Below are 25,035 nucleotides of genomic sequence, written 5' to 3'. Positions count from 1 at the left end.
AATGACTGCATGGGACCCACTATTATGTGTAGGATTTATAAACTAACTTATATGTTGTGGGTTAATGAATGCTTGCATTATGAAGTCCCATGTCATGAACATGATCTGTAGCTACCTAGAAAACTATAAACATATGGAATACAAAGATGGTGCTGATGAATGAATAACTCAGGAACCATGTGACAAATTGTTGTGTTGACAAGGACTAACCCAATGCTAATGTGATATATCATGCTCTCTACCTCTATATTTATTGGCAATAATTAAAATGAATGAAGTAATTAGATGGTATAATAGATTTATGATGTATGTGATCGGACTATAACTATCCTCTTGCAATTATGCAACCCTTTGTATTTGTGTTCTATCGGGAAGATGATCGAGAGTTTGGGGCTTCAAGCCTTGAGGCCAAAACCCCTAAAAGTTGGTGGTATGGGGTGCCTCCTGTGTTAAATTCAACCAAATATTTGAGTTAATGGCTCAAGCTTTAGGCCCTTATGCCATATTTCACTTTAAAAAACTAGTCTAGTTAGGCACGATGAGGTGGTCACCTACCCATTCCATGAACCAACTTGGTTCTTGGTTACATATCTATATACCACCAAGGTTGGTAGGTAGTGGAAGAATGTGACATTTATGGGCATGCAAGTGGGACTAACCACTTTCTAATGTGACCATAAAGTGGAGGTTCAAGCCTCAAGGTCGTGGGTCTGAATCCGCAAACAGTCTAGCATGGAACCCTACCACCACCTATCGCTCATTGCCCACTCCCTATCCACCTTTCTCTGACCTTGAGAAAAAAAAATCAAGCGATAAACTGCCCTGACATGGATCTAGCTCAGTGGGCCCAATATGCTAATCTATCAGGTACACATGGAGGCCACGTGGACGCTACGTGTCCAACATGATGACGTGGCCTCTTTTAATAGGCCCAACTTCAAATGGGCATAACTTTTCATCTAGGATTAGTATTAAGTTAAATTTTATATCGTTAAAAAGATCTCGACAAGATGAACATGATGGTGGTATCAGTTTTGAGATTTGACGATGTGGTAAAAAGAGGATTTTGTAACCCCATCTTCATAAAAGACCTTGGAGATCGAGTTAAGTCATGTAAAACACCTCCCATAGTCTAGATAGTACAAGGGAGTGGAAATGAGTGTTACACTGAGCATCCAATGTTAAATCCTCTACAGAAGGGAGGACCTATTCCTTTTCCTAATCGAACATGGAAGGCTCATGAAGTTTCAAATTTTCTAGGTTCACCACTAAATAAATGTGCATGTATGTGTAGACTATATCTATAGGTGTTATCTCCCATTTTTCTAGTGTATCTAGTGTATCAAAGTGACCATATCACAGAGCCTTAATTTTCTTAGGAGGACCATTTAGCCTCTCCTTCTTCAACGGTAACCATACTATGTCTTCCACCTTGAATGACTTCTCTATTCAGTGTTGATCTTGCCTAGCCTTATACTTTTCTTATGATCTCTTCAATGTCTCTTTCACTTGTAGATGGATCTACCAGATCTTCCCAACTAATTTCTTGTAATGCCTCGCCCCCCTCCCGCCCACTTGATCCCATTATCTTACATTATGTTATTAACCTACCTACTAAGTAATTGAATTTTATGTTTTATTCTTATAAGAATTATTAGTATACATAAGAGGTATGTGTATGCTAGCTACATACCCACATCTGGCACGAATACACTAGTTTGATATACCCAATTATGCAAGACGATTAGTTAGTGGTTAAGCTTGATTAATGGTCAAGCTTATGGTTAGCCTTAATCTTGAATAATAGTTAAGCTTGATTAGTGATTAATTAAACCCTGAATCCTGACTTATAATGTTTGCTTGCATCGAAAGCCAAAGGACATTCGGTTCCACTCTATATGTGAAAAAGGTGGGGGTGCAACAACCTTGTCACTATTGATTAATAAATTATATGTTAAACATGATTATTTAATATTTAATTGATAGGATTCTCATGAATCCATAGGGTTCACTCACAAAAGGATATTAATAGTTTATTATTATCATTATTTTATTATTTATCATTCTTGTGCCCTGACATGATGATCTTGCGAAAAAAAAAATTTGGATAAGGGGATAGGTGGAAGATGGCAGAGGCATTATGGGGGATTGACTAAAAATAGGAATTAAAATTCGAATTTGAACTTAACAGTTGTTTGAAAATAAATTAATTAATTCACCATGAGTTAATTAGTTGTGAAAAATCAAACATGAAGTCTATGTGAGGACATGCAATAGTTTCTCTATTAATTGAGGAATTTATCCATCAGTTAAAGAGATAAGGATGAGTTCTAATTTGAGTAGTAATTAGTTGGATCAGTTAACTGAGTCAAATCCAGTTAGATTGATTTAAACATTTTGTTTAAATTAATGTGAGTTTAGTTAGTTAATGCTTGCATGCATTTAACTGTTGTTCTTCAGATAACTGAATATTCTCTCATGAATAACTCATGCATGTCAGTTCAGACAGAGACCCAGTTGAGATCAAAGAAGGGACAATGTACTATCAGTTGGATGAATTTTTTTCCTGTAAAGGAAGCTCATCCATGGAGAAGGATTTATCTCCTTCAGGATTACGCAGTTGGATCAGAGGTTAGTGAGTGTGTGAAGAGGCCAATTCACACAAGTGGCTGCACTGGACCCCAATCAAAATTTCACAAAGAAATAGGAGGCTTGGAGGGCAGATCAGGAGGTTTGAGAGAGGCCTTTGACTGTCTATGAGCAGCAGAGGTATTGCAGAGAGAGCAGGATAGCTTTTGAGCTGATTCTTTTTGTAATACTGGCTATATTTCCACTTGTATGATAATACAGAGTTGGGGTTTTAGGTTGAGGCTTTCCCCTGGTTATATCTTCTGTGTTATGTGTGATTGATTTCTCCATATCAGTTATATGTGTTCTTATTGATGTTTCTCATGTTCGATTAAGCTTCCACTAAATTGGTTGTAGAAGTAGATCAAGTATTTTGCTTTAGTCTATTGCATTATCAGGTGATCTATAGTGGGAATTTCTACATGGTATCAGAGCTAGCTGATCTGTAGAAAAATTCTACAATTTAACTTTCTCAGATCCACACAGATCCTAATCTCTCCTTGAGTCTTCTTTTCTTGCACCACCATAAGACTCACTATGATTCTTCTACTGGCTCAATAATTCCTGCTGATATCATATTATCAAGCTATATCTTTACTTTCTCCTTATACTTTGGTTCAGCTAGTAAGGTGTTTATTTGATTGGCGTAACATCAGGCTTAAGGGGAATCTTCATGACTCCTAGATCTTCTATTATACCCTTCATATCTGAAAACTTGGTGGGAAATAGCTCTTGGCATTCATGAATTAACTCTATAACTTTACTGACTATCTCTTCATCCTAATAGTCTCCTATTGTTGCAAACTTAGGTTCCTTCTTTGATCCTATGTTCACCTTCTTGGTCTTTAGTGGCTTCATTATATCTGGTATTTTTGGCTTAGGTCCAGTTACTTCATGGTATCCTTTTGATTCTGCTATGTCGATGTTGTGAGTATCTTCTTATTAATATGCAGTAAGGTTATAACATTCTAGTGCATTTTCTATCTATGTAGCCCAATCAGGTTGCTTCCATGTCAATGGGGTTGCATTCTCAAAGATCCTCTTCTTAACTGTCTGAAGGGAAAAATCTATGTATGGTAAATCATCCTCAAAGCTGAATGTTAATATGAAGCCATCAACCATGTTTGCCCAGTTTACTGTACCATGTCGAAGCTTTGTTTCTAAGTACTAGTTCTTAGGGATTGTCTCTAATGTATGAATGAATCCATGTACCCATTCTTGTTGTGGAATCTCCTTCCATGATGTAGTGCATAGCTGGATATGCTTCCTAGGATTAGTTTCACCACCATATTTTATCTCTATTTCTGTATCTATCTATCCAAACCCCATCCACATCAATCTTTTACTTTTTTGCCAACCTTCTATATTCTTCGTGTGTGCACCCCACCATCTAGCAGGGGTAGATTTCAGGGCTATATGCAAGGCTAACAACCTTTGATTCTCTAGAACCCGTTCTTCATAATCATCAAGAAAAGTATTTGCATCACCCAAGCCATCAATAAAAGGCAAATTACATACCTCAGATATCATACAATGAACTGATTTGGTAATTCTTGCACAATTCCTTTTGGATACTTTATGCAACCTATTTTTCCAGTTTTCCAACTCTTCTTCTGAGTCTGAGGTAAAAGAACTATCATGCTCCCAATTCAACTTGCCTTCTGCAATAGGATTAACCCAATCATGTTCCTTTGCTGTCACTTGATAGATATTATCTATATCAACTGCACAATATTCTTCTCTAACTGGTTCTATATATCTTACCCCTTCTGATGGATCCAAGGGAACAATTACTCTCATATTATTCCCTTCAAATATCATCTATCTCTTATTTAGATTAATTATATCCATATTTTCAAATTCCCAATCAAGTCCAAGCAATGTAGGATAGGGGTTACTGTCATCAACAATCTCTATTACTTCAAAATCAGCAGTAGTGTGAAATCCTTCAATGTCCACTGTTACACCTAGTAGTCTTCCTAAGGGGAATATATTTTGTTGATTTTCCATCCTTAACTGAATAGGTGACCACTGTAGCTTCGACTTACCCATTAACTCCCATGTCTGCTTCGTTAATACATTAGCATCAGATCCCATATCCAGGATAACTTGATCCATCTCATATACTCCTATCTGTGCACTAAGCCTCATCTCTCTTCTGGTTCTTTTTTCTTGATGCAAATTATTGATTGCATGCATCTCACTTCGCAGTGTTTCTTTGGATGCACAGGAATCTATCAGCTCCTAAATCCATTTTACCGCATTTTGATCTCTTAATAATTTCATACAAGTCTGCATATTTTTTTTAAATACTTGCTTGATTTGTTGAATCCTGGTCTTGTGTCAGATCTCGATCCTGTGTCGAACCTCGGTTTTGTGTCGAAGCTTGATTATGTGTTGAAGCTAATGACATGTCGCAACTAGTTCTCTGCTTTGGCTATGCACTAGAGGTCAAAGCTTCAACATCCATGAAGATTCACTTTGCTTCCATAAATACTTCTTTTTCCTTCTGAATATAAGAAACAAGAACCTTCTCAACAAATTTTTCTAACCCATGTACTTTCATATTCTTTCTTCTCATCTGCTTTATCACTTCCAGTTGCAACTCCACTTCTAATGACAATACTAATTCGAGGTCCATTGGTCCTCCTTTTGATAGTCATCATTTGAATACTCTGTGTCAGCTGTTGATTCCTTTTTTCTTGCATCTTTTCCATAATACAGGGCATTCTTCAATTACATGGTCAAAGGATTTACAATACTTTCATTTCTTTGTAGGGTTTTGAAAATCTCTCGTAAAATGACATGCCTAGTCATAGTTATAGCGAATGATTTGTCCATGTCCTCGACCAGCTATGACACCTTGACCTCTTCCTTGGTAGCCTCCTCGACCACCGCACTATCCACTGCCTTCCTGTCCATGTTCTTCTGCTTGCGTTTTATAAGTGTGAACACCGTGCTCCATCATTAATTCATAAGCTCGAAAACTATTCTCATCAATGCCCTATTGATTTACAAAATTTGCAATATAGGTTACTTGGAGTCTACACATATTTTTGTAACAGGTAACAGTCTTCTGAGCGATGTTGGCCTCTGGTCTTACATATCTCGCACCATAGGCTCGATCTTGGATTTAAGGGATTCGGTGCCCCACTAGCCATGTAATATCTAAATATGGGACATTGTTCTTTAGAATGGCCCTTCGATTTTCACTTCATACACCATACTTCTTCTCTGACTCTTTGCTTTTCTTGATATCTTGTATCTGTAGGGTTAGGTTCACTAGCTGACTCTAAATCTGTTTCATACATGCATTAGTATCTCCTATAGGTGAAGCTTCCAACTTCATTGCAATCTGTAGAGCTTCGACTTGACTTGGTATTTTTTTTTGTGTCAATGGTAATATGATATGCAGTAAAAACGCAACTATAAACCATTCTTTATGTTGTTGTGAAACTATGTCGAATCTCACTTGATCCAACAATACCTTAAATATCTGATCAAATTCCCAAACAGACTCAGTAGGTTTCTGTTTAATTTCTTTCAACTCAATGATGCACTACGACTCAAACTTTGGCTTCTTAAATTCTCTTATCAATGCTGCTTTAATATTTGCAAATGTTCTGATCTGATTATTTGAATACTTCATATACCATGTCAATGCTCTATCTCGGAATGTCGTAATGAGCTGCACTTTCTTTATATTTTCATCGTTGATCTACTTCGTGGTCCATATAGCTTCACATAAAAACAAAAACTGTTATGGATCCTCTGATCCAATTCCTTTGAAAACAGACAACTTAATATCATCAACCATATTTCTTCTTGGAGGGGGAGGGGGATGAGTAAGGGGATTGGGATGGGGGATAGGGGGAGGGGGAGGGGGAGGGGGAGGGGCAGAGCCACAAACACCCTAGCTATTGCTAGAGTCTGGCTTCTGCGAACTCTCAGGCTGGGAAGGTGAATACTACGAAGTTACCTGTGGTATATCAGGGTGGTTATCCTCTCTTTCACTTTTAGATTCACTGAAAATAGGACTACACTCAGTCTTTACAAAGGTCTTCAGGTCTTGTCCATGAGCTCTCTTTCTGGTATCTATTATATATCTCTTTCCACTTCACGTTACTATGATCTCTGGCTCATATTTATTCTCTCTTCTTCCAAACATAAGTAAACTAGCAATTTGACTGCATCTGTAAAACTCCCTTTTCATATATAAGCATCTTAATCCAAAGTTTCAAAGATCTCAAATACTTACCTCGCTGTCCTTTGAAGAATCGTCATTTTACTTTGTTGTAGGACATAGTCGAGTCTACTACGGACTCAGTAATGAATCCTCCCAAGATGCTATCAATCCAGATATCGACAACCCTTGAAATCCCATTGTAAGTGCTCTTGAGTCACTGTATTAGTTTAGGAGTCCACATTGAAGGTTCTCCGCCTTTAAAATAGGTATTTATTTCAGTCAACCTTGATATCCACTCGTGTAGTTCGACAGGAAATGATGCAAAGAAAATTCGTATTGTTCTATGAAAATATACTTTTGGAACCAAGATTTAGACGTCATATGAGGATTTATGTTCTCTTGATCTACAAATTTTTTCTCTTTCAGTTATAGCCAGTCTTGAATCTCTTTCTTCGACGAGTCCCACATCCACATATCCCTCAAATAGGTCCCTGTACCGACAATGGAACCATTCATTGGTTATGATTTGGGTTGACCCAAGTTCGATCTATAGTGCACACCAACAAAACCCTCAATCACTGGCCCTTTCAGCAACGACCTGCAAGAAGATCGCAGTCTCACCCGAAGTGACTATGGGAGGATGCAGAACCAAGTTTCTGCAACCTTGAATGATGTGGAGATGTGGTATTTTTATGTTTTTGTGTTCCTAACATCCATTAATTACTTCGTTGCATTCATTTAACCACTTAAACATATCATATAAAGCCATAAATCATCATTGTACTGAAATAAAGTGCAACTGTAATAAACTACTACGCTACAATAGATAATAAGAAAATATACACATGAAGACACCAAATTACCATGGTTCACCCAATGTGGGGATACATCCACAATAATTGTTGCTAATATAATGATTTTGTGTACAACAAACAGTTCTTGACCTGCATACTAAGATGCAAATCGTCTGCGCACTCAATTGTAGACTCAGGCTTCTGCGCCTCAGCTGCAGAGCCTCGCCTCTTCTTCCAACTACAGATCACAAGAATTCGACCATAAAATGGATCTGGATCACAATTGATGGTTTTCTTCTTATTTTTTGACCCTATATACTATTACATCAAGGGTTATGTCATTACAATACCATGGTCCAAATACCATATACTCCCTAAAACAAGCATCTATGGTCCCAAAACCCATTGATATTTTACATTATTACAAAAAGAATGGGATTCACCCTATCCCAAACCCTTATATTGTGCGATATATTCAAACTTCTCCGCTACGTGCTCTACTTTGCACTCCGCTGCGCACTCCACAAAACATAGAGTCTTTGCCAAAAACTAGGCCAATTTGGGTTGCGCCCAACCGACTCTAGTTGACCACTCTTTGAATGAAAGGTTTGGCCCCTTGAGTATTATCCAAAGTGATCACTAAAATAGGTGTGCCTATGGTGGTGGAAGGGTTAATTTTATGTCTACGGATAAGGAACCCCTCCTCATGGGAGCAAGGCCCTAAGGGTGATGAGAACAACAAAAAATAAACGTCGTCATGGTGGCGACAAAAGATGTATACATAAAATAAATATCATAAGGTCACTAGACATGACCAAATAGCATGCACCTATCAAATCTAAGGACAAAGCATGCAAACCAAGAGATCCAAGGGATCTTTGCATAGTTGAAGCTTGGTTAATCAATGCCCAAGTTGAATGTGAAGATATGGTTAGGATAGTTACACTAGCCTCTTGCTTAAAGGCTCTTACGCCTGATGCAAGTAAACTTAGTTATGTGCGAGCACCTTCCATAAGAATCGAGTGAGTATCAACCAACCTCTGCCCTCATTATAGCAAGGATGTCCCCATTATCATCACATGTTTGCGGTCCCTAAGATTATGTCCTCTAACATTACCACGTATAGCTACATGAGTTGGAGGAACAGTGATTAGTCAGGTCTACAAAAAAAGGCAAGGTATCGATTCCAATACGTCCCTAAGGAGACCCCGTAAGTACGTGCAAACAAATGCCACCAATACTAAGTGAAGCTTGGTAGATCACTCCATTGGCCCCAATGTGACCTCATGATTGACCCTTGTTTAAGAAGGGTTTCCTAGGAAACTTGCAATTGCAAATGGATTTTCCCTCCCAAGCTCAAGATTCTATGTTTGTTTTAGTGGCCTTGGAGAGTTTAACTCACCAATTTATTCCAAGGCTCTAGAACCTAAGCTATTGTGGGTGTGCTACCAAAGAAAAGAAAAGTATCAAATTAATTTTATTATATGTTGATTTTAATGGTTATTTATTAAGTCAGAGATAAATGGTGTGAAACTTGTATGGTGTTTTTGACTTATCTTCAAAGAAAAAAAAGTGCATAAAATTCTCATTCAAACTCTTATTTTCAGTGAAACCTACTTATGAGTAGGTGAGATCATTTTAAATGAAGATATGAATACAATCCTTTCACCCTCTCATTGATCACTCAAATATAAAATGCAAATCAGAACCGCAAATGCAGACAAGTAGCAAAAATAAGCCAAAGGAAACACACAAAAATTTACTCAAAACCAAAACCTAATAGTAACCAAACATGTACTAAAAGGAATTGTCCAATTATTCAGACACATTTACAAGAAAACATACAAGAAAAGGGTTGCAGGACAATGGTGGAAGAGAGTTATATATCCCCAAATGTCTTTGTTGCGAATCAAACCCAAGAGGATTCAAAACCCTAAAAAAGGAAAAATAATCCACCTATTGGAGGTAGATGTGATAGTTTTATAGAGCAAAGGAGGCACAAGAATACAAATCTAAAGAGAAACCACAACTAAGAAAAAATATATGCAAGAAAAATGAAGAATTGTAGGAAAAGCATTTTCAAAACCCCTAATTGGAGGCTTCAAAATGTTGTCACAAAATAAACAGAGCTAATGAGCTAACAACGCTCTATCACATGTCAAACCAAGGCATTGATAGGATGGACAACACTTTGGTATAAACTGCAAAGGAGAACTAATATAGTAAAGTCCATATCTTTATTTTTCAGGCATTGGGGCTTCATATCTAAGCTATCCTATGACTCCTAAACACTGTACAATAATATGAAAAGTAAACAAATGTTGATAAACACTTAGACAAATACTGCAAAAAATGACCCACTAGGACTTACCCATTGGAGTTTCCAATTATGTTTGTGTAGATATTTCACCTACATAAATATATTACTTTATTTCGACAAGCATGCCCAGGGTTTTTTAGATAGCAAGGATTATAGCCAAGTAAATCCCAAACACATGCATGCAAATAAGGAAATAACAAATGGAAATAGTGAGGCACACCTTCTATCAAGAGAAATTGATGTTTGTTGCAACTAGCTTGAAAGAACACTATAAATATTTTCTCCTTGCTTTCCTTCCCTTAATTTGAATCGAATTTAGTCTTAAGAGCTACTTGGAAATAATTAATTTATTTATTTTAAATTAATTAGTTGGAGATATTCAAGTTAGAAGTCTTTCTGAAGTCATGCAAGAGTTATCCCTTAAATTAAGGAGATAAGATTGAGTTATATTTGAGTTGTAATTAGTTAACTCAGTTTACTGAGTTAAGTCCAGTTAAATTAGTTCCAAACTATTTGAGGAACTAATAGTGAGTTAACAGTCAGTTGATGCATTAATGCACTCAACTAGTGCTACTCCAATTAACTGAAGATTCCCTCATCAGAAACTCATGCATGTCTATTCTGATAAAGACCCAATTGAGATTAATGTTCAAGGACAACGTACTATCAGTTGCATGTGTTTTCTCATGGAGAAAACTCATGTATGCAGTCAAGGATTCATCCTTGAGGATTGCGCAGTTTTGAAGGCTTGTTTTTCCACTTGATAATAGGTTAATCATCCACAAGGAACAGCGCAAGGAAATAGGAGCTTGGAATGTAGAGAGGCAGGCTTGAGAGAAGCTAAGATTGCCTGTGAGCATCTGTGAGGATTGTATTGAGAGCTGGCTAGTTGTGAGAGCCAAGGCTTTGTATAATTCCTATGTATTTCCACCATGTATGATAATACAGTAGTGTGGGGTTTTTATCTCAGACTTTCCCCAAAGTATTTTCATGTGTATTGTGTCATTGATTCTTCTTTGATTTATATTGCATTATCGAGTTAACCTATCACATATTTTCTACATTGTGTTTCATGTGCTATTTATTTGGTATAATTACCTTGTCAATTATTATTATTAATTTAATGAATATGTTACACATACTTCCTCTCCGTGTCTTGGTTATTATGAATTGTATGCATTTAGACTTGCATATCTAAAGCATATGCAAGGCATGGTTTTTACACAATAATTATGTATATACTGTCAACGGGTAGTAAATCCATATATTTAGTTGATGGCATCCAACTGTGTATGTAGATGACAGATTATAGACTTGATTGTATGGTTGGATGATATTAGAGTTCGACTATGTGATTGATGGATAGTCGATAGACAATAAATTCTAAAATCCAGTCAATGGGGAGTCAACATATAATCCATCTGGGTATTTTGTCAATAGGCAGTCAACCCATTTCTACAATTGATGTGTAGTTCATACTCCTTGGCTAATGGGTTATGTTGATTTCCAAGGAAAATATGATATCATAATTTAAGAGAATTGGGTGTTGGAGTACACAGTAGCCGAAAAGATCATGTTTCCAAAGTGCCCCATACTATCAACAATAGATAGAGGGTGTCGGGTATGTTACAATGACTATGTGGCCTAGCAATAAACAATGAGGTGATTTGGCTTGTCTTAACATGGAGACCCATGTTCAGAAGCCCCTAGTGGGTGCAAATGAGCCCAAGTGCACAAACTAGGGATTTTGATAGCATAGAGTTTATATTAGTATTCCAAGACTTGCTAGGAACTCTCAAGTCTTCAAGATTCTCGTGTGAAATAAGTACTAGAGGCTAAACTCACCTAGAACTCACCACGGTTTATTAACGTGCTCAAACCTACCATGACTCATTGAAACTTTTCAAACCTCAAGAAATCTTGTTTTTGAGTTATTCCTATTTGTAGAGTTTCATCAAATTGAAAACCAAATTTATTGAATCCCAAACTAGTCGAGCTCTTGTTAAGTCCAAATCTCACAACCATAACAAAATTTAGCTCTTGAAATGCCAAATGTTTTTGAGTTGCAAGTTTAATACTCATTACCATCATCAATTAGTTTGAATATTGTACATCTAATTTCATATAACACAATAATAATGTCAATCTGTGGAAATTCATAATAAATTCACAATGTCTTCTTATCTTTTTAAACTTGCATCTCAAACAAGACATACGCAGGCCACCATTTCTACGAGGATGAAAAGTGAGCAATTTCATTGAACTGGTAGAAACTAAAGTTAAATGGTTGGTAGAAACTAAAGTTAAATGGTTGGTTATCACAATTTCGTAGAAACTAAAGTTAAATGGTTGGTTATCAAAATTCCTTATGAGCAACGACAAATGAATGAGATTGAAGTGAAGGGTTGAATAGATAATTTTTCTTAACAAATAAAGGTGTTCAAAACCAAAGTGGGTATGGATCAATGTTAACAAAGAAAAAACTAGGATGAATAAGATTGAGGAGGTGAGGGAGGTTGACTAAATATTTTTTCTTAAAAATGAAAGTGTTCAAAACCAAAGTGGGTTTGGATCAGTGTTATAAAGAAAACTAAAACTACACTGTAGACACAAAGGGCTGAATAAAAGAATATATAAAATATTTAAATTTTGATTAAAATATTAGTAGTTTACGCCCCTGCAAATCCAAACCATACACACAAATATGCAAAATTTTATTTTATATAAAATATTTAAATTTTGATTAAAATATTAGTAATTTACGCCCCTGCAAATCCAAACCATACACACAAATATGCAAAATTTTATTTTTCCAAACCATACACACAAATATGCAAAATTTTATTTTATATATATATATATATATAAAATCCGAATTTGTAGTTTCTTACCCTACACACAAATATGCAAAGTTTTCTCATATATAACACCCGAATTTGGTCGTACATTGGTACAAATTTGGTCAACTCAGCTTGCTCTAACCTGTGTTCGCGCTCGAGCCGATCAGTTTTGACTGGCTACAGAGCAAAACTGGTCATTTTTGTTTTGAGGAGCCAAAGCAAAGACTTAACCACCATGAGGAAGACCACGTCCTGATTTGACCCGAGAGCGAGAAAATAAAGGTTGACAAGAGCTCTCAGGGTTCTATGGTGTGGATGTTTCCCTCCTCGTAATTCATCTCTTAGCAATGCTACCAAAAGGAAGGTAAGTGGACGTCTCTATCTATTTAGCTCCTCAGTATTTGAAGGTGTACATTATGGATTGGAGGGAAGGCCATTCACAAGTGTGTGAATACAAGGGAGTAGAATTGATCCGAGAATGTGTGAGCAAGTTACAACATTAAGATAGACTTGTCAACTTTGAACACAGTTCCAAATGGAAAACCCCTAGAACTGGTTTGGTTTGGCCTAAGTCCAGTTCATAAAATTAATGTGAATGAGATCAAATGCAAGTTCTGGGTGACTTTGACAACAGAGGTACCCCTCATAATGTGACACCAAAGGGATTCTATAACCATTTCCCCAAAAATACTGATGAAATTTTGTCACAACTTGAATCTAGAGAGCAAAAGTTATTGTTATGCATTGATTATTTCTAAAGGATTAAAGGGAAAATAGGATCTCCTAGTTCATTTCATTTTCTTCAGTAAGGAACCTACCTATATGCTCCCAATTGTAACAATCCTTAATCCTAAGCCTGTTATTTCTAAAGGATTAAAAGGCAAATGGGACCTCCTAGTTCACTTCATTTTCTTCAGCAAGGAACCTACCTATATTCTCCCCATTGTAATAATCCTTAATCCTAAGCCTGTTATAATTGTTTCTAACGGATTAAAAGGCAGATGGGGCCCTAGTTCATCTCACTCTCTTGCCAAGGAGCCCACCTATATGCTTCAAATCATAATAATCCTCACTTGTATCCTGCTATAATTCTGTTATAGAAATCCTAGGAAACAAAACCAGAATGTTGGCCTTGGAACTATTAACCTAGCTTTAGCTCATTTCATGCAGAGTTATACAAAGTATATACACATCACTGTAGTTAACAACTCGAGTAGTATTATATGGTATGCAAAATAAATAACATCTCAGAACACAGGTTCAAATTGCAAACGCGCGTCTCAAAATTTTATTAATAGCCAGTGCAATTACAAGTATAATGCTCAACTCTCACACTTTTCTTTCAAAGCCCTGCTATAAAAATACCTCACTTTATAAAACATCAGTAAAAAAATTCTTCACCTTCCATCTCAAACTTTTTGACTTTCTCTTCTACGATACATAAAATACTTGTACCCATCCATTTTACATGACAACCTTTTTCACTGATCTCCAACCCATCCATGGGGCCCTTTCACAACCCGTAGCATTCTGCAAATGCAATGTAAACTTACAGTACAACTTGAGGGCCTGCAACCCAACCTTGGCATGTACCTTTCTCTCGACAAGCTGGTAGCTCAAAACTGAACCTTATAGGCCTTTTCACATGCCCACAACCCGCCCTCTCAATTCCCTCAACATTCATACTCAACAAACCACAATTGTTTTTTGGTATAATCAAAGATAATCTTTTCGATTTTTCCCCGTCTATTTTTTTTGTTCCATGGCATCCTCTAAAATCATTGTTGTAATTGCATTTTTTGTTCCTGAACCTGTTCTTCATTCTCATAATTACATCTCATGCATCGATTGTTTTTACTACCTAGAGGTTGCTGAACCTTCTCAAAATGCAAGAGCACTTTTGGTGCTCAATTTCAGGATGCAACACATGGTAGGAAACTAGAGCTTTAGTTCTTGATGTACAATGTGAAAACGAATTTGTAATTCTTCTTCAAGTTCCTTTTATAGTAGTAACAAAGAACTTACGGTTATTTTTGTCACTTGTCAAAAAGGAACATGCCAAGGCTCAGAATTTAAAAGCACAAATGAATTCTCATGGAGAAAATGTGGAAAGTTAAAGTGATAACAGATATCTATTATCGCCTCAACGATAAAAAAATATCAGGATTCAGCCTTATTTTTTCCTCTTCATTAAGAAATTTTAAATTTCAGATATAAACTTGTGGCCTAATGGGGAATTCACCAAACATAAGTGTAAAGTTCCATCCTCACCAACAATAGTGACATTCTTGCGGTAACCAATAACCAGGCTGAATATAATCTGGATCTCATGCTCAGATAGTGATTATCCAAGTTACCTATTATTGGAATTCCCATACCTGGGATGCTATTCTAATCACACCTCCCAGTGCCAGTCATTAAATAAATGTATATGTAATCTTCATAAGGAAACAAGAAAAAAGAAGGAATCGTTCAGTTTTAATGTCCGTGATTCATAGCCCCCTGGGGGAGCTCACTTGGCAAGCCTGTGCAAATGTGAAAGTAAATGTGAGTACAAGGTCCCATGTTCAAATCCCCCGGAATGTCTAACCTGTGGCCGCGTGTTGGGGGCGGCATGGTTCACCTAGGGGTTATAGTGGTAGCGGTCCAGTTTCCAATTCCTCTAGTAAAAACAAATAAAATAAAAAATGTCTGTGACTCATGAAACAATTGACAACCTAATATTTTCAGGAACTTCTGTTTACAATGGGGATGTCAAATAGTAAATCAAAAGTATTCTGAATTTTATATCCTTGAATCTTTTACACAGGATATTTTGCTTTCATATTTACCAATTTTGTTTTGTCAGCATATTTGCCCATTCCAATCTTATTATATGTCAAAGGTGACCTCAAGAAACTCAAACCAAACACAGTTACTGAATCAAACTTCCATCACCATTGACACAATTTCCCTTCAACATATTAATGCCTAAATGAGTTGTGCCATTTATTTCTTCCAAGATGCAGATGACAGAGATTTTCAATATGAATAAAAAGAATTAACTAGTAAAGAGTGTCTGAGATACAATCATACATATGTTGTGACACCACAACCCAATATAGTAAAGCCACGTAATTCAAACCATGTCTGTCATGGCCATCTACAAGCATGATTAACAACCTCCAACAGGCCAACAATGATACAAGCTTGAGAAGCACCAGCCACCACATTCATTGCTTATGCTAAAAAGGGTGAAATCCATTTTAAGAATCCTTGTCACTCTCCTTTGCAGCATTTCGTAAACTCGGATGGTTTTGAACTTTTGGAGAAGGGACGGTCTTTGATGGGCACCTGCTTGTTATGAATGTTTAAGCTGGCCTGATTTGAACTCCATAGACCATAACCAAACAGAAAACTTTGAGAGCCAATGGAATATGAAGTTATTTGTCTTATCTATACAATCTAGCAAAATGATTATAAATCTTTTGAGTCTGGATTTAGCATGATTCTTCCCGCCGTCTGAAAACATGAATGACAAAAATTTTCTTCTTTGAGTATTCTGACAGAGCAGAGTGACTCCAGAATCACTCTATATTTTTCAGTCTTCACGGCTGGAGGGGTTATAAGAGTTTCTCTAAACACCAAACTTGCAGTCAAAGAAATTGCATCTGAAAAATAGGCCAATCAAATCACAGCTCCTAGCTTATCATAACTTTGTTAGAGATGGCGTATCGACCTGTGAACATCAATCTTCCACTAGCAATCTAAAAAACAGTGTTGAAAAAATAGCCAACCAGAAATCTAAAAGTCAGTGTTGGAAAAATAGCCAATTTATCTGCAACATCTTTACTTTGGCAATGTTTACTCCAAAACGAAAAATGAAAATCGTGCTTAAAAAATTACAATTTCATGTGCCTATTTTTGCTGATATTTTAAAAATGAAAATAGTTATTTTTTAAGTTTGCCGACTTTGCCCCTGATCTTTTCGATGTCCCAATTCCATGTCCCCTGCAACTTTTCGCCAATGCCAATGTTTGAAAGATTCCAAATGACGTAGTTTAAATTTTTCAGTAAGATCTCTAAATAGAGAAATTTTATTGATGCTTGAACAAAAAATTCAGAATTTACATATTCAGCAATGATTTGTTTACCAGTAGGTTCTGCATACTAGAAGTTTCATGATAATACCCAATAGAACATATATAACACACCAATGCAGCTAAAAATTGCTTAAGCAGTTTGCTGGAAACCATGAGACAGCTGCTTGACAAGTTAAAATACAAGAAAATCATAGAATCGTTAGGGTAAGGCATATTTGATTTGATGGCTCAGCATATAGCCATCTGCTCTGAAGACAATGCCTAGAATATGAAAACAATACTGTCATGAACTCTGGACTTCTGGTTCTGAGCAACACATTCAGAAACCCACATTAGGTTCCTGATTTCCTGCTCCCGCAGCCTCACATATGTAAAGAAGACACCATAGTGAAACTGCATAAATATAAACAAACATGTAAAAAATCTGGAACTCTTTTTTTGCATCCAAAAAAATTGGAATAAAGCCCTTGAAATCTCTAATCTTTATCCTTAAACCAGGAAAGGGGGGCTAAGAAAGCAGAGTGTGCTTGGTTTTCCTAATATAATAGCACATGCCTGTTGTTCAAATGCAAGGCAAAACCTCTTAACTTCTTCTTCGTAAAAAGCTTTATCCAACATCTGACTTTCTCCATATGAAATTTTAGCAAATATTGATTGATATGGTGGATACTTTTCCATAGCTGCACGGACCTGTGAATAAAAAAATTGGTCAAAAATGCATGTAAAGAAGCAACCGTGAAAATTTTGAATGCCATAACAACAGCAACAAAAAGGTAGATGCAAAACAGTAACCTGATCAACATCCTCACAGACAGCAAGTTCTTCATGACCGTAAGGGTACCTGTCAAGAAAATAGCGCACTTGTCAATCCTATTCCTGTTAGAAACCAAGATCAAAAACAGAAACAGAGGTGTAGCAAGCTATAGCATCAAATCCTTTGAGCACACAATAGAAGTTAGGGCACGACAATTTATTTCATCTACATTGAAATAGAAGTAATTTAAATAATTAGAAGGCTTACAGCAAGCCAAAATTAGAATACAGCTTCCGCCGATCATCACGAGTCAACTCTGTCCCAATACTGCACACATGGAGTTGCAGTCATGATTCAGGGACGTAAGATTGAATTCCACTGATGAATTTACAGACTTTGATACCGCAAATGTTTATCTTATCACAACTAGTTATGAACCAAGACATGCTTCAATCAAAAAGTCCTACTCTACAACCCCTGAAGGATAAACTAGCAGTTGCCAGTAAGGACATCACTGAAAACTTTGTTTCCCAGAACCACACATGATTGAGCAACATTTAGAATTGCATACCTAGTCGGAATTGAATGAAGCTATACAAAGGCAAAATTAAAAGGAACCACTAAAACGAGTTACTGGATACCTATTTATTGTAATGTTAACAGCTCTTCGGTCAGCTTCAAATGCCAACAAATCACACATTATTTCTGCAGTAGCACCTCCCAATTTCTGTTGGCAACAGTGGCATCAGAAACAGTGCAAATATTGCTAAATGCAAATATTCAATCAACACCAGGTGAAAAAATTCTAACTTGTTACAAGGTTTTTATGAAACTAACCTTGCAAAAATTATAGAAGTCCTCAAGATATGCTTTATAGAGTGTATTCCGCATAATTTCAATATTCATATCATCAAGATCCTAAGAAATAGAGTAATGAAGAATATTATTCAAACTTATAAAATTATAAGAGCACTGAACTTTTAAGCACTAGAATTTTTTTAAACATATCATAAAAGCGTACAATTATGAGGGTCACTGTACATACCCTTCCACTTTTTGTATAGCTTTTTGCAAATAATTTTCTGTAAATATAAGATGCATTTCACAAAAGAAAACATGTGATTGCTAGAGTAGCTCACTACATTACTTTGTGGCAAATTAAGAACGAAAGTAGCTATAACCTCTTGCAAGGTACTACCAGTGAGGCTGTCTGGACTCTGAACAATACGGAATAATGTCCATACCTCGGAGGTAATGCATTCTGAAAAATAAGGAGCCAAAGGCGTGTCCACAAGCACCAGTCTATACAGCTCTCGCATATTCTGGGCAACTGCAAGCGTTGCAATACTGGAAAGCTTCTAATTATTATGAGGAACATGAAATTGTTCATAATTTTAAGTTTTAAAGCATCATCCACTCCAATCTGCTAAAATTTATAGGCCAGTTGCAAATAGAAGCACATCACATATATACACAATTTGAGATTTAACTACCTGTCGAACATGCCCAAAGGATGACATTTTTCTAGCAATTCTTGAACATCCCTTTCGTGCAACGTGCCAGTAACAATGAGAACTACGTTGTCAATCATGTGACCATAACTGAAAGCAAATTCCAACAATATTAGTTCTAATAATTCTCCACCTGTAGTGAAAATGTCAGGAAAACTTCCAAGAGAGTTTTGTCAAAAACACTTCCATAAAATTATTTGATATTATTAAATGTGGCACTAGAAATTTATCTCAATGCCAAATCACAAAAGAAGACGGAAACATACGTAATATATTCAAGGAAAGTAGACAGTGGCTCAGTAGCTTGAGAAAGCATGTGTTTGTATTCATCCACCAATTTCAAAGTACATTTCTCCACAATGGTGGTTGTGTGCAATGGCGAAGGCTCTGCACGTGCATACCAAACAATACAATTACCAGCTGTGACAACTGTCAGATAATCTGTATAACCAGAACCTACAGAGATGAATCATGAAACATAACCATTCACTCAAGAAGCATTAGCATGTATATTACTGAAATTAGTAAATATCCAACAGCTTTTCATTATATCTTGTATATTATACAATACTGCAACTCCACTGATTTCCTTCTGTTGTATCATACTAACACTCCCAGACTTATAATGCTGTGATTTTTATGTCAGTCCTGTGCAAGAGAATGTACAGAAGGTTTCAATGTAGAAAGCCTTCAAATTATTTAGGATTGTATATGCAAATTTCCACTGTGCTAAATTTCACAGAAACCAGTTCTACAAATTGAGGAAATGAATTGTCGAAAAAAAAATATTGGCATGACAACTAGGTCAACATGCAAAATATCCGCATTGAATTCACCCTCCAAAAAGAATGGACACATGCAAAATATAATAAAATAATGTTCAACCTAGGAGGATGTGCTCAAGGGTCCACCTAGGAAAGCTCACAAAGTGTGCCCTCCAAGGTGCATAAGAGATGCAACAATAAAATGTTCCTTCTAACCAACCTCCAAAAATAGCAAGTGGTCACAAAATGCATGTAACCAATCCATGTATGAATCCCAAGGCAACCAACTCCATGGATGAATGTGTAAGGTGCCAAATAAATGGAAAGCTCCATGACAATTGTAGTCAAATCCCAAAATAGACAGTGGACCATCCCAAACAAGACAAATCCAAGGAGACAAGGGTGAATTATGTTGGAAATCTGCAGGTTTTTCACCTTATCATTAGATTGCCATTACATGATAATTACTTGTGAGACTGTTAGCATTTTTATTATTATGTTTTCTTTCTTCATCAAGCAATTAGTATAAAACATGAAGATCACAGAACACAATAGAACACAAGATATAGGCTCCAATGGGCAAAACCCATCCAAGGGGGTGTTGACCACTGGAGTGGCACCTGCGTATTATATGAAGACTCCATGCCCAAGGATGTACCAAAGGTTGTTTGTACCATCAGAGATCATCATACTACCTAATTTTTTCAACTCTACTTATCATTTTGTGTTGTACTCAAATTCCACATCTTCATGGGGGCAATGTAAAAGTGATACTAGTATGAAGAGTTGAGTCATGTAATAGGCTTGGGTAGCCTGGGACCTTATCATCAAGTGAGTAGTACTCTGGGAGGTTTTTTTTACTTCATTAATTATCATCTCCTTATGAGGACTTAATAATTAATTGAGTTTTTCCCTCCAAATATGCCCCAAAGCCAAAGTACGACTTTATGGTTAGGCCTTGGGTGAGCCCTAGTGTCTAGGGGTCAAAAGAATCTTGACGCTCGTCACACACACCTACCAGTTAGTGAGAAAAACCCTTAATCCCACAAGGTGTGGTTGGTGGCACAACTAAGAGAAGGGGTTGTCACCTATTCCCAACTCTCTCCGTTTAAGCTATCTCTTAGGCTAGCTATGGGGGGTGGTCCCTAAATGGAAAACTAAGTTAAAAGATGTGAGGTTTCTAGGAGATGTTTGAGTGAAATGGATTACTTTTTTGAGATTACAAGCAAATATAATATGAGCAATATGAGCTAAAATCAACTTTAATCATCAACACATGAAATAATAAGCATATGTAAAACCAGTGCTTTCAAAATATTGCTCAAAAATGAAAGGTACTTGCTCAAAATAAATGAAATGCTTCAAATGGGAGCACAAGCAATCTTGAAAATGAAACAAAAGATGTTATCACAATAAAATATCAATGCAAGATAAAAATGCTTTCAAGATATATGACCATTTATTACTCAAAGCATTTAAAGAAAGAATATCTTGCAAAAGGAAACTAATTAAAATTCTACTTGCAAAATATAGATGAGATGATACTTGCCAAAACAAAATATTCAATTCAACACATATTCATAAATGACAAGTGTATGGATTATTTGCAAGTAAAACAATAAGATGTGTTTAATATGAAATGCACCTAAACTAGATTGGATGCAATTATCTTGGTTACTTTTAAATTCTAAATGCCTAATCTAGGTGAGAGATCCTCCTCTTGAACTCTTACCAAAGGGTAAAAATTGGGGTGATTGTAAAAAAGAGGGGTTGAAGACACGATGGTGTCGTTAACAATACCCTTCCCCTCAGTCTTATGAGTCAGCATGTGTCTTCGTTCCTATGAGGGGACAAACCACCTCCATAACTGCAGGGTCACACACTCTTTACCTTGCTTCATACCAATTGGAAGAATTTTCCAAGAAAGGTTTTTTCCTATGATTTCTATCAACCAAGCTTATGCTTGGAGGTTAATTAATTAAAATGCAACTAAATTAGAATGTCTAATACGATATGCAAGTGAGTTTGCAAGTAAAATATGGAATTGCGTTAAGTAAATATGTTCCACAAAATCACTTGTATAGTTGTTCAAGTAAACACAAGATGCATAAGCTTCATAAACAATTGAAATTGTGAGTTGCTAAAGATAAATGATGAACCAATAACAAGCTAAAGCAAATGAAGCTTGAAGTTTGTGAGCAACTAAATTGCATGTAAAGTAAATTGCAATGCTTTGAAAGATAAACTTGAGATTTGTACTCACAAAAGCTTTGCAAAAGGAACTTTAAACTTGAGAAAAGATGATTAGCTTGACATGCAATTTAAATGGTTGTTTTGAAAGATAAATTTGTCCAATACACAATGCTTCAATATTCTCAAAATGGAAATGTGGTATAACAATAAAGCATGAATTACTTAGACAAGTGTCAAACTAAATGTATCAAAGTTTGTTAAATAAAATAGAAATGTTTGCACAAAATAAGAGTGAATTGTTTTGCAAATGAAAATGTAAACTTGAAACTTGTAGCTATAATGATAAGTAGTGCAAGTTTAAAGCATGTAGTAAACTTGAAGAAAATAAAATGCGATTTGTGTTACTTCCCAATTAGAGCATGCATATGTGATGTGAAAGAAAATGGAAATGTCAAAGCCAACAAGTCAATCCACCCACAAATTCTCTCCCTAAAATGGAAATATAGGGATGCCAATGGGTAGAACCCACGCTCCCACAAAAGAGAAATTTTATTATTTTGGTTTACAATGATGGTTAGAGCCTCTTAGAAGGATGCCCAAGGAATTGGTGAGAGAGTACAATGTGAGATCTTGAAACAACAAGGAAATCCCTTCAAGTATGGGAGCCTCAAAAGAGGTGAAGAAGTTCTACAATTAGAGAATACAAGCTCAAAGATGATACACGGCCTAGCCTCTTTCAAAAGCTCTCCTAATGCCCACGGTCTCCTTGGAATGAGACTTGAAGCTTGAGAGTCCTACAAGGAAGAATATTAGGGCTGCAAAACTAAAACAAGAGTTAGTGTGAAAAGAGAGCATGTAAGTGGGTGATAATGCTACAAAATAATATACAAAAAACTAAATCAAATGATGGGGAAGATCCCCATCACTTGTCTAGCTTATGTGAAGCTCTTAACTAGCTAGATATGGAAATGAAAGCACAAGATCAAAAGATATAAAAGATTTTTTAATATTTTGACTTATGCATAAACTATGTGAAAGGAGAACCCTGCAAGAACAAGTACTTTCAAAAGATTAGATCTATGAAATTTAAATAACGATGAAAGCTCCTTGAAAACAATGCCAAGAGTGAGTTGGTCTCTTGAAGACTTACCCTCACACTTGCTAGTTGATTCAACAATGATCCTCTACAAAACTTCCAACACACACATTAGCTTACATGGATTAAATCAATAAACAATGGCAAGAGAACTCTAAAATTTGTATGAAAATAGATAGAGTTATCTAGCCTAGATCATATCAAATAACCAATTGCAAATATAAGATAACTATACATCTACAATTCCATAAAGCATATGAGCAAATGAAATATAAATCAAAGGCACAAGTAAAGATATATCATCAATGAACCAAGCAATGCTCCAATGAAATAACAATCATCAATAAACCCCAAAGTCTCTTTATTCATATGAAGAACACAAGTACATAGAAGCAGAGCTTCCCTGAGCATAATAGCTCGTTGCAAAGATACATAAGTGAGAGCATAAAGCTCTTACTATACAGAATCTTGGGAGCCAATCCCAAGGCAAGTGGTAACAATCCCAAAGCAAATGAGTGACAATCCCAAAGCACCTTCATTCAAATTCGAATTTCCCAAGTGGCATCAAGAATCCCTCAAGCAAAATCAAATTCCATGATGAAATGACAAGTGTATATGGGTGGGAACCAATGTGGGGACAATTTCCCACAAAAATATCCACCAAATATTCTCCCAAATCCTCCCAAATGTGCATTAACTTCACAAATTCGAATTTTCCAAGTAAGTAGCTTCCTCATTTCTTGCTAGAAATTTGATTTCCTTGAGCACGTGTCCTTTCTTTGATTTTAGGAGTCCACATCACCTTGGGACTTCACTATAACTCCTCCATGATTATCCACCTCATTTCCACATCATTTAGCATGTGTGGATATTTATTTTTCTCCATTTATTTAATTGTTGGCTTAATTTATTGCTACTTTTTCCACTAAACTTAGGAAAAGTTGGTTTTGAGGGACTATAACACATTTTTAACCCCTCAAAGTGTTTTAGTAGAAAGTTGAGGGTGGGAGGTGCAATTTTTATTACTCGTACCCCATACAACTTCTCTAGACACCACTTATTATATTTCATATACAAATTTTATTCCAATTTCCGCCCTGCGAAAAATTTAAGAAATTAAAAAATGATCTAGTATGGTAATGGGGGGAAACCCAAAAAATTCTCTTCTTATAGAATCAAATCAGATGAGATATCCATGACCCATAACCACAAAAAAATTCCACCTCTAGATGCCAAATCAAGTCTTTCTTCTTTCTAGCAGATCCATCAATAAGAAACTAGCAACAAGAGAAATACCAAGGGAGATCTTCCACAAACCCTAGCTCAAGAAAAACTTCTTTCTTTCAGACTTCGCCCCTCCACTTCTTCTCTGTCCTTTCTATGATATTTCAAACCATAAATCATCAAGTATATGTGTCCAAATGAGCTTCATCTTCCCTCTATTTATATAATTCAGAGGGGGTGCGAATAGACATGTCCATTGGGGCAAGGCCGACTTGGCATCTAGAGGGGTTTCTATCCCAAAATTACATTTAAATTTGTTTTTTTCTTTTACAATAGATCCAAAATAGGACTTTGACTCTTTGACTCAAAACCTAGGAGCATGAAGAATATGCTTATCTAGAAAAATAATAATAAATTTTCTTTTTCTTTTCTTTTTGCTTTTACATAAGATACATAAAGGTACAAATTATGAAGACCGAACTTAGTTACATTCTCCAACACTTGCTCTTAACTAGCCAGGTATTCATAATTGTACACCCAATACAAAAATACTCTCAAACTAAAATATTCTCATAAGAAGAGTTGGATTGATAAGCTATCTTTAAGCTTCAACATCATGACCAGCATTGTCAACATAGTAAGG

At 36.1% G+C, this 25,035-nt stretch overlaps 1 protein-coding gene across 3 annotated transcripts in view; it reads right to left on the bottom strand.

Moving 5' to 3' along the window:
* Positions 1-15,979: 15,979 nt before the first annotated feature.
* LOC149231929 (V-type proton ATPase subunit d2) overlaps positions 15,980-25,035 on the bottom strand; it is a 40,654-nt gene continuing 31,598 nt past the window's right edge. The window contains exons 2-11 of one of the 3 annotated variants that reach the window (XR_016248113.1): positions 19,382-19,502; positions 19,098-19,205; positions 18,849-18,951; positions 18,442-18,522; positions 18,246-18,331; positions 17,872-17,931; positions 17,643-17,691; positions 17,406-17,540; positions 16,902-17,243; positions 15,980-16,764 (exon numbers count right to left, since the gene is read on the bottom strand). Coding sequence is in view for 1 of the 3 variants with exons in the window: in XM_089379316.1 (XP_089235442.1) it covers positions 17,112-17,243; positions 17,406-17,540; positions 17,643-17,691; positions 17,872-17,931; positions 18,246-18,331; positions 18,442-18,522; positions 18,849-18,951; positions 19,098-19,205; positions 19,382-19,502 (875 nt within the window). In the remaining 2 variants the exon portion in view is untranslated. Of the gene's footprint in view, positions 16,765-16,804; positions 17,244-17,405; positions 17,541-17,642; positions 17,692-17,871; positions 17,932-18,245; positions 18,332-18,441; positions 18,523-18,848; positions 18,952-19,097; positions 19,206-19,381; positions 19,503-25,035 lie in introns of those variants that run through there. The other 2 variants (XR_016248112.1, XM_089379316.1) reach the window with 2 other exon arrangements.

Source organism: Pinus tabuliformis, chromosome J, assembly GCF_031772625.1.
Source record: "Pinus tabuliformis cultivar Carrire ecotype Pingquan chromosome J, CPIR1, whole genome shotgun sequence".
NCBI lineage: Eukaryota > Viridiplantae > Streptophyta > Pinopsida > Pinales > Pinaceae > Pinus > Pinus tabuliformis.
Note: the sequence above shows the minus strand (reverse complement) of the source record. Positions and strands in the feature narration are given on the sequence as shown.